The following is a 10924-nucleotide window of genomic DNA, read 5'->3' as shown; positions in this document are numbered from 1 at the left end:
GGTGCACAGACGTATTCTGGGCATACATCTCTTCAAATATGAAGGTCTTCATATATCTACATACATATTCATACCTTCATTTACATGTCAGAGAAACTTTTGTGAGTTCTGGGAAGTTTTTATAAAATTTTATTAAAATTGTTTTTGTTTTTTTGTTTTTTTTTAATCAAAACTTCCCCATAGTTCCACCAAAACTTCCTCATTATTACAAGCTTTAGGGCTCCTGTAAAATAATCTGTTTGTATGTTTACAACAAGCATGTTAAACCAGTTTTTGAACACAGAGGTCCATTACTGTCATGAATACAGCCAAACATGTACCAGCAGAATTAGAATCAGAAAGAGATCAGAATCATGCAGGGTATGGCCAAGGCAGACAGGAACCCACTTCCTGCTATGACATTATTTACTTCATTGCCTGTATGGCACAAAGGTCACTCAGTTGCCTAAGCAGCCTCATAAAGTCTCCTTGAAATTCAGTGATTAAAATATTTATTGACTATGATTTGCATTGTGCAGTGGGTTGCGCAACGCTAATTGTTTTATTAAATTCATTAGGTAACTTGCTCAATAGACCATTTTTGACTTTTACAGATAGTCTTGTGTTTGATCTGAATGGCAGGCCCAGGGTTGACTTGCTACACTATTGTGCACCAGGTATTTTAAGTTTGTAATACTTCCTCATACAAAAGCACCTGGGGTGAAAGGAAGTTCCTTTAATCATGTGAAAGTTACTGTCATCTTGATGAGGATAAATATACCTTATGTTAAACTATTCATCACATTTTGGCCAACTATGGTCAGAAATTTGACTGAACTCTATTGATAATGACAAAATTGCGATCATAATTGTTTTGGGAAACATACCCCTGAAAGTACAGATTTTATGTTATATTTCTTCCTTTATATTTCTTGTTTCATATTTTAGAAATGAAGCAATATCTAAAGGATTGTTTATGATAGGAGGAGTCACGAAGGATGTCATAAAGATAAATTCTTTATTATTAGTCCCATTTGCAGTCACAATGAAGACCTGAAATATGTATATTGATTAAGTGACTGAGTTTGACAAGTGAGTTAAAGGAAAACTCTACCATCATTAATGAGGTACTAGGATCCTCCCTGTCAAAGAAAAAAAATTTGTCAAGTTTGTCAAGTTACATTCATGTACAGGATTGATATGCACATTAGTATCATTCTGAATTACTCTCATCTCCACTGACCTGTTGATTTCTTCTTGTAGTAAATGAGTCCAGCAGCTGCGACGATGATTCCTAGCACCAGACCAGAGGCTCCGATAGCAAATTTATTCCTCTCAGACTCTGTGGAGCATATTAAATATCATATAATATCATCAAATTATGCCACAAACACAGTGATAATATGGCAGTTGGTGAGTGTCTGATCTTACCCCAGTCATAGAACATGGGTTTATAGAAGCTGGCATGCTACCATACAGGAGATCTTCTCTCCAGATTTGGGGCTGTACTCCAGCTCAGAGTGAATCTGGTAGTACCAGTCCCCATCAGCCATCTCCATAGTGGAGGTCACATCTGAGGTCACCTCTTTACCATCTCTCAGCCAGGACACTTTTATATGTGGAGGATAAAATTCATATGCGCTGCACATCAACACAGCTGGATGTCTGCCACCAGCCCGCATCACTGAACTGAGCTTAACCTTTGGTTTCACTGAATCAAGGAGAGCAAAATCCTTTTAATTACATATTTTAATTACAAAATAAATGTCACTGTAATCTGTTACAGCTACTGAAAAGTAGACTACGTTTGTCTCACTTTTGTGCCAGGTATGCCTGTTATTTATGTCTGCCATGTGCCTAGTGTATGTCTTGTTTTGAGCGCTTGTGTTTACTCTGGTTTTTTTCCCCTTCGGGGTGGTTTCATTTGTGTTTTTGTTTATTTTGTAATTTGTTAATAAAGAAGCATCCTTTTTGCCAGCAATTGAGTCTTCGTTCCTCCCAACCCGTGACAAAAGCATCTGCTAAAAGACTAGAAAAGTAATCAAAAAGTAGTTCAGTGTAATCAGTTACATTACTTTAATGAAGTAACTGAAATAGTTACACTACTTATAACATTTGAAATAGGGTAACTTGTAATCTGTAACCTACTAAATTTCCAAAGTAACCTTCCCAACACTGACGATAGTTGCTGTTGTGTGCACACTACATGACAAATTGGTGACTGGGGGTCACACATAATAAAATTTTTCAATAGGAAGAATCACCATCATCTCTGCCTCATCTACAATCTACGTTTCACAACCAAACACACATGAGAATTGATAAGGAAATAGCATAAGATCATGCGAGAAACAGGTGTTCTCACACAAGAATGGATTTATTCCTGTCAAAAACAGTAGTAGTAAGGAATGGAATGTACAGTTTGTACAGTATAAAAATCATTATGTCATTATTTACAATAGGTTTTTCAAATTCCGTTCTTACATTTTAAAATGCTATTATTTAATGCTTACCATTTGGTGATGTTGAAACATTCTTTTAAAATAATCATTTTCTAGTTACCAGCATATGCTCTACACGTTGACCGTAAAAATGAGAGAACAGTTTTGTGCCACTTACCTGATTTATCACTGATGCTGTAGTCAAAGAGTTCAGCATTACACAGCAAAATCTCCAGTGTTGAAATCCCAGTGTTAAGGACTTTTAGAGTAAAGTGTTAAAGTTGTGGTGTTGAACTTTAGGGGATTAACACTAGCTAGTGTAAACAGCGCTCTCTGGCCGGTGTCAATACGCAGAGAAACTCTTATAACACTCTGTTGAGTGTTATTCACATCCGGGACATTTGCTCGTGCGCCGCGCAGCGCATTCCGCGTCCTGTGTGAAAGGGCCTTGACTCATCTGGAATATTTTTCACAGACGCCATTTTCTTAGACTCGCCATGCGGAGCATATGAGCACGCAAAACAGCGAATTAAGTGTTTAATCTTACTCGCAATATGTCTTTTGTAATATCATATCGTTTTATAGCGATATTTATGAGGTGTGTGCGCCTAAACGTTTTTTAAAGACATTTCTTTCACTCGCGAGGCGGACCAGACGAGGACGTTTCTTTTTAAAAGGGAAACGCCGAAAGTTACGTTAAGTGTTTTATCTCATTTATATGTATTTCACAACATCATATTGATTTATAGCGATATTTGTGTGATGTGTACTCCTAAACTTTTTCTCAGAGAGATATTTTTCTTCTCTCATGATGCGGAGAAGACTGGCAAATTGGTTTTATCACGAAAAACACCGAAAGTAAGTGTTTAACCTAATTTACATTTTGTATTTTATAAAATAATATTACTTTATGACGATATTGTTATGCTGTGCACGCCTAAACGAGCCTAAACGTTTCTCACAGATGCATTTGAATGGCTATGTATTGCCGCAGAAGTCGCTTTTAACAGGGGAAACATAAGAAGTAAGTGTTTTGCCTCGTTTAAAATTTGTGTTTTATTACATCACATATTGATTAATAGCGATATTTATGTGTTGTGTGTTCCTAAACCTTTCTCAGAGAGACGTTTTCTTTCACTGGAGATGCGGAGCAGACTTGGAAGTTGGTCTTCTCGAGGAAAACACTGAGTGAGTTAAATTGTTAGTCATTCAAAGTGATTTTGTGCACTCACAAGTCTTTGAATATGGCACATGAGTCGCATAAACTACTTTAGACACTTTATTATCTTTTTTTAAAGCATGAACATGTGTTTTGTGTTCAGCAAATGTGAATCATATAGGTTTGGAATTACAATTTTAAGTTAACTGTTCCTTTAATATTGTTAAAGATGGTTCATGCTGGCTTAACAGAAAAATCAAAAGGAGATGATGTGCTTGAAGAGTATGAAGCCACCAATACATTAAGTGTGATGAGAAGAGCTTTGTTAGGACACATACCAGAGACATGGGTAAGCCGGGTCGTAAGCCACTATTGCATATTTTAAGATGATTGATTGTCATGCTTAATTTTTTTGATTATTAAACAATAATAATAAAGAGTCTGATCTCCTTCTAAAAATGTTTCGTAAAAAAACGCATCAAATGTATGTTTTTGGTATGCTTTGTCATTTATGTACTGTCCCATTTATGTGCATTCATTTTGGTAGGAGTCCAACCATAAGTGAACAGTAAATGTTTACGTGTACTCATGCCTTTCCACAGATGCCATGTATGACAGTTTCTTCTGTTGATTATTCAAAATATCTATTTTTTGTGTTCCTCAGAAGACAGAAGGTCCTACAGGTGTGAAACCACATGAGTATAAATAAATGATGACAGAATTTTCAGTTTTGGGTTAACTATTCTTATATTGTAAGTGATACTTGTCCCTGACATTTCACCTGATAAATGGATGTGCTTTTTGTTTTTTCTCCTATTTTACAGGAGCACTTTTGTGATGCTGCAAGTGGGAGTTGAGTATCTTGCTTGGCTGAAAGCTGCAGAGAAACACATCTCGTCTTGCTGAAAACTACTCTTTACAAGGAGGTCCAAACACCATTAGCAGAGACTTTGTTCAGTGAGCATTAACATGCATTCTGCCTGGATGCTAATGAATGGGATGCTGTTGTCTAAACTGATAAATGTAAGCGTTATAAACCTCATGACATTAAGTGTACATATGGACCAAATAAGAATATGTATTTTCACTGATTTGCTTTGACATTATGATGTTTTAATTGTTGTAAGAACATGTTCTTTACATGCATTGAATGTGAAAACATTTTTCTCAGGGAAAAATATTTACAATGTTTCAATTAAAAATTGTAAAAGTGTATTGTTTTGTGGGTTTATTTTTTTTATATTTTTACCTGAACATTGGTGCAGTGTTCACCAGTTGAGGGAGTTAAATTCACTCTTTAAAATTTGCAGTGTAGGTATGTTTTAATCTGCATTATCATTTTAAAATAAGTATTTACATTAAATCAACATTAAATAAATACACTGGGTGTATAGGATTAATCACCATAAAGTGTTAAATGTGTATACTTGCGAGTAATAATTTTTTACCACCCTTAGTGTTTAAAATTAAACACTAACACAGTGTTCGTATAATAAACACTTTCGTCAGTGTTGTTTTAACACTAGCAAAGATGGACCTGTATGTTCACCCGGAAAGTGTTAATTTTAACACCCATGGTGACAAATCTCCCAACGTATTTATGCTGTGTACCTTTGCAGAACCAGTCCACAACAGCTCTTTCTTCATGTTCTTCAAACTGTTTGAATAGATATTTATTGAAATAATAGTTGTCAAAATACACCATGTCACTGATATTAGAGGAGCTGTAGATGCATCTTGACATACGGTATTGGTAATATACATTAGCTGAAAAAGAATAAAGATACAGAACAATCTGTCAGATAAGTATGTCAAGGAAGAAACAAAATGCACAAGTCAGTTGCAGTACATGGATATCTTTTCAAAAAGTACACTTAATATTTATTGCAGGAACTTAAAAATGAATGGCCCTTCTTAAGTTGCAAGATAATTTCACTACTGTTATGACCTTCAGTCATTTGTCTGTTGTTTCTTTGCTGCCCTCTTGTGTTCTTTTTGTGTATGTCTATATTTGTTTTCAGGAAGGCGGTTCTTGGAGTTAATTGGATGGAGGTGGCGATTGGTTCTTATCCTTGCCTGACTTGGATAAAGGATTCCCCTAAAATGCTGATCGAGGCCTCTTGTGCCATAGTACTTCTCGTTGTATCGTAGTGTCGCGCAGTTGTGTGTGTTTCTGCTCCGTTGTTATTTCTGATTGTGAATGGTTAACTGATAACTTATAGATAGCTTTTGAAATAGGTTATAAGAATTTGTGATAAGGGACGTAGGGGGATAGACGCCATTTTATTTCCGTATAAATATCTTTATTATATTGTTTTTGGGAAAGGGAGTTAGGTAAGTTGTGATTGTATTTTATTTTTCTTTCATTTCGATTTAGGGAAGATGGAGGTTTAATAAGAGTTATTTTTGTTTGTTATTTTGGCCTTGTCTTCCCCTGATGCTAAACCCTTACTTTTTCAAAATAAAAGCTTGTTAATCATTGTTCTCTCTGGCATAAGACTCTCCTTTCCCTTTCTGCTGCGACCGACCCCTAGACGGTCGTAACACTACTACTTCTACAATTACTACTAGTAGTAACAATAACAAAAATAATTAAATTATTGTTGATATTTAATTATTAATTTAATACCTCTCATTTTACTTACTGCTTTCCGCTACAGGAAATGCAGTCAGTATTAATATGAGATGATAACTAAAGAGCTTTTGCAGTGACATTTTCACTCGCTGAGTCCCAGCTGAATGCTGCCAGTGCTTTGTCCACGTTCATGAGATTGATGTCCAAGATAAAACTAGTTATGGTGTAAGTGTCAAATGTTGCTTGGCAGTGAACTGCATTTCAAGACAAAAACACTGTAGATAGTCCAACTAATTTATATACAACTAAACTAATATACTGTATGTGTATGCAGGGCCGTAGCTAGAGGATTGGGGGCCCCCTGAAAAAATATTGATGTGGGCCCCCCCCACACACACATATCATATACTGTACAATATACAAGCATGGAGGCCCACATATATCCTAATAGGTGTTTCTTACAAAATAACAAAACAGTTAACAAATAAATGCATATAAAGGTTTTTTACTGAACCTAATGCCTTTGCGCCTGAGTAGCGAGCCAGACTACTACCATCTGACCAAGTTTCAGCTCTCTAACTCTTACGATTTGGGCTGCAGGATCAGTTTTAGCGCGGAATAATAATAATAATAATAAATCCTAACAAATACAATAGGATTTCAGCACTGCGTGCTTGAACCCCTAAAAATAAAACCTGGGGTTTTGACTACGCTATATGGTCGGCGTCTGGCCAGTAGCCTAAATAAAATTATGTGATGGCGGCAGTGGTGGTCAATAGTTTACATGACAACATACTAACCTGTCTTAAAGAAGGTCTTGATAGACTGGGATACAGCAATTCTCCTGGCCTCTCTCTCCTTCTCTTCATTCCGTTTCTGGTAACCTGATTTATATTTTCTGTTCCCCGACATTGTCAGTCAGCATGTACATTAGGGTCGTTCTTGAACGATCCGTTCTTTTTGAACGAATCTTTAATGTGACTCGGGAAGAACGAGTCGTCTCGGAGAGTGATTCGTTCAGTCGTGTATGCGCAACATCCTATAGGTTCTGCACTGAATTAGTTCACCTGTTTCGAGTCTTCGGATCTGAGTCGTTCGTTCATCACGTAACAGCCCCATACACGTAACCTATGCAGTAACTGTAAGAGTAAATAATAATAATAATAATAATAATAACTACTATGCACCCGTTTGTAAGGAAGCTTGTAAATTAACTAATTTATCTGTCCAATGCTGTCACGTCACTTGACAAAAGAACGAACGACTAGAAAGACTCGGGATACAAACTAATCAATTCTCCTTCCGGCTCTGACTGCATAGGTTTAGCTTATGATGCTGTCACGTGATGAACGAACGACTCAAACCCGAAGACTTGTCAGATAAGAGGTGAGGTGAGGTGAGCTAATAATAGACAGACCCAGGTAAACAATGAATTAATCTTTTCTGTTTCTTATAGCATTAGTTTTGTATTGTTTGTAGTGTGATCAACGTTTGCATAAGTAGTAGATGTGTTAGGGAAGTAGCACGTAACATTTTAATTATATTTTGCTAAAATGAACGAAATGACTCGAAAAAAGATTCGTTAATTTTGCTGAACGAGACTCAAAGGTGAATGAGTCAGTAAAATGATCCGAACTTCCCATCACTAATGTACATCGCTAACTTCATCTGACGTCTCAACTCTGATTGGTTGTCTTGTTCACGATCTGGGGTGCGACTTCTGAGGATACTCCATATCAGACTAAACCATTTATCGGGAGGGTATAGGAGCAGATATTAGAACATTTATTTAACCAAATTGCATGCTTTTTTGTGGTTTTCATAATATCTCAGTTATACAACTAATAAAATATTAGAATTATTCACAGAACATGGGTCTATATAGTATAATTCCTGGATTTTGTGGGGCCCCCTGGGTGGTGGGGGCCCCTAGAATTGTCACCACCTTTCACCCCACTAGCTACGGCCCTGCTTTTGAAATCACGCTGAGTGGTCGTTCCTGCTGTTGTCAGTGACGGCGGCTCGTGCTCAGACGAGCTCTTCAGTCCCGTTCGTTCCACTGAAACCACAAAATAAAATGCACACAAACATGTCCCTGCCTTTGATATACAGTCACTGATGAACACATTTAGTTTTAATTACTAAAAAAACACAGACGATGTGACATGCTTAATATCTACCACCTGAGTATTATTCCACTCGCAAGCTTTCAGCGGAGCTGCGTACATCACGGTCCTGAAGAATTTGTACTAGGATATATAATTATTTTGATGTATAGATGTAACTATTGCATTAAAAACGTTTCTATATGAATTCCATGTCAATAAATTAAACTTAATGTACCATTCAAATTGATTTGTGATGTCATATATGCTATTTTTGGCTTGTTTCACCAAGTGCAGTGTAAAAGGCACACATCGGATATGGGTCACTTTTAAAAGAAATGTAAGCACGCCGTCCAAAAAATCGGATATAGTCACAAAATCGGAATTGGTCATCAAGACCTGCAGTGTAAATGCAGAGAACCCGGATCATTATGTGTCTATCCTTTGGATTTTTCTGGCATGGTTCTTTGTTGTCTAGCTTTGCTTGTAGGTGTCTGGGGAATGCTGGAATGTCAAAACTAGCAGGCATTCTCACATTAGCTCCATTCCTGTAATATAGCATTTTTTGTCTTTTAATTTTAGGTGTAAATCAAATTAACACAAACAATTTACATTGCTAAGTCCCTTCCAATTAATAGGTTACCAAACAATACTTAAAGTTCAGGCCTGCCGTCTTTAATAGCATATCTTAAAATAAATCCTTGCAACAGGTCAGGTATGAAAATTCAGGTAGCCTTAAAAAAAGCCATGTCTGCCTAAATATTAACTGCTATGAGGACAATAATTACGGTACTAGAACAAAAGTTATGGTACTAGTGTTCTTAAGCTTCAAGTTGGTCACTAAAGCTAAGATGGAACTTAGAAAATGCTTTGAAAACATCATACATTCACTTACCTTGATATAGCTGAACAAGATTGCTGGCATTCCTCTGGAGGCACAGGCTCTAATGTCAGGGTTACTACGGTCTCTTTCAGCTTACATACAAACTGGTTGAATTTGGCTTGCTTCTTAAAAGATCCTTGAAACAAGTACGCAACCAGTCTCTGTGAGGCCACAGTCAACTGTTTCACCATCCACATCATTATCTGAGAGAAAGCAAACAGAGGGATATGAAACAGCTGTGCACTTGACTAAAAAAAACAATCCAAACAAACTGAAATAATTTGACCAGCATATAATAGCAACAACATTAGCTTTGTGGCCAAAGCCCTCGCTAGGTTCTTATATGTTAAAGTGCATATTGCATGTTAAATTTTTTTTTCAAATGAATATATAACTTTGTATGAAAATATAATATGAACAGTTATTGCAGGGTTTGAAAATGTTTTACAATGCGTGAGGGCACAAATTTAGAAGAAAAAGTGACGCATTCCTTGACAGTTCTGAAAAAGCGCTTTTTTTTCTCAACATCGCGTCATATTACGTCACGAGAGGGAGTCGTGTGCCGCGCGCTGCTGGTATTCAGTGGGAGCGGGCGCGACTAAATAGGCTTGTTTGAGATGCGCCTCGCCTCGCCTGAAATGTAGGCGAGAGTAGGCGGCTGCAGTGAGGGGAGGAGTGAAATAAGCACAGTCAAGACGGACAGTTCTGCCCTCTCGAAGCAGAACGAGATCAAACGAGATCAAAGGCAGATATCGCGTTATTCTCACTCATATGCTGTGCTGCTGATAAACATGATATAATTTCAGTTCTGTTGCTTTTATATTAATATAAATATGATGAACAAGACACTCAAAGTGCTTGCTATTTAATTCCATACTAAAGGCGTATTTATCCTCCATGTTTTTTTTTATTCAAACATGTATTTTAGATTTTTATAGAAAATATGACAACAATCACATATCTCACACAGAGATCGCACTGTCATAGTGTTTGGGAATATTCATGCACAATTTAAATACATAATAGCATGAAATCAGATTAAAAAAAATAAAACATTTTAGAAGAGAATGCAGCATCATGGTTGTCTGAACCAATGAGCATTAAGCTGTGTCGTCAGTCAGGCGTTTCCCATCGTGCTTTTGATCAGCGCAGTCGGTGGAGAGCAACTGCGCGCGACTGCTCAATTTGACACAGCCGCCTTGCCGTCGCGAGAGTTTTTTGGCACACGTCAGCATGACATCAGAGCAAGGCGGACATAACTCGGACACTTTTCTAACCGGCATGCATCTTGCGCTGATCACCGGTGATCGGTTCTGCGCAGATTTTGCTCATCTCAAACAAGCCTAATGTTTTAGGCAGGGCCGTAGCTAGTGGGGTGAAAGGTGGTGACAATTCTAGGGGCCCCCACCACCCAGGGGGCCCCACAAAATCCAGGAATTATACTATATAGACCCATGTTCTGTGAATAATTCTAATATTTTATTAGTTGTATAACTGAGATATTATGAAAACCACAAAAAAGCATGCAATTTGGTTAAATAAATGTTCTAATATCTGCTCCTCTACCCTCCCGAAAAATGGTTTAGTCTGATATGGAGTATCCTCAGAAGTCGCACCCCAGATCGTGAACAAGACAACCAATCAGAGTTGAGACGTCAGATGAAGTTAGCGATGTACATTAGTGATGGGAAGTTCGGATCATTTTACTGACTCATTCACCTTTGAGTCTCGTTCAGCAAAATTAACGAATCTTTTTTCGAGTCATTTCGTTCATTTTAGCAA

General features: G+C 37.2%; 1 protein-coding gene and 1 long non-coding RNA gene across 5 annotated transcripts; one reads left to right on the top strand and one right to left on the bottom strand.

Moving 5' to 3' along the window:
- Positions 1-1054: 1054 nt before the first annotated feature.
- Positions 1055-2845, bottom strand: LOC131546079 (H-2 class II histocompatibility antigen, I-E beta chain-like). Its single transcript, XM_058785404.1, is given in 6 exon segments — positions 1055-1121; positions 1223-1321; positions 1411-1448; positions 1450-1690; positions 2599-2679; positions 2839-2845. Coding segments are annotated over 6 exon segments (489 nt in total). The 3' UTR covers positions 1055-1098.
- Positions 2846-2865: 20 nt separating this feature from the next.
- On the top strand, positions 2866-4784 carry LOC131545699 (uncharacterized). Of its 4 annotated transcripts, XR_009272483.1 has the most exons (6): positions 2866-3278; positions 3385-3444; positions 3541-3608; positions 3809-3928; positions 4182-4262; positions 4404-4784. It is a non-coding gene; the product is annotated as an uncharacterized LOC131545699 (long non-coding RNA). The 4 variants fall into 4 exon arrangements; XR_009272484.1 differs by lacking the exon at positions 4182-4262; XR_009272482.1 differs by having other exon boundaries at positions 3809-4262.
- Positions 4785-10924: the final 6140 nt, after the last annotated feature.

The sequence above is a fragment of the Onychostoma macrolepis genome, chromosome 08, assembly GCF_012432095.1.
Source record: "Onychostoma macrolepis isolate SWU-2019 chromosome 08, ASM1243209v1, whole genome shotgun sequence".
Taxonomy (NCBI): Eukaryota; Metazoa; Chordata; class Actinopteri; order Cypriniformes; family Cyprinidae; genus Onychostoma; species Onychostoma macrolepis.
This window is presented reverse-complemented; position numbering and strand designations above follow the sequence as displayed.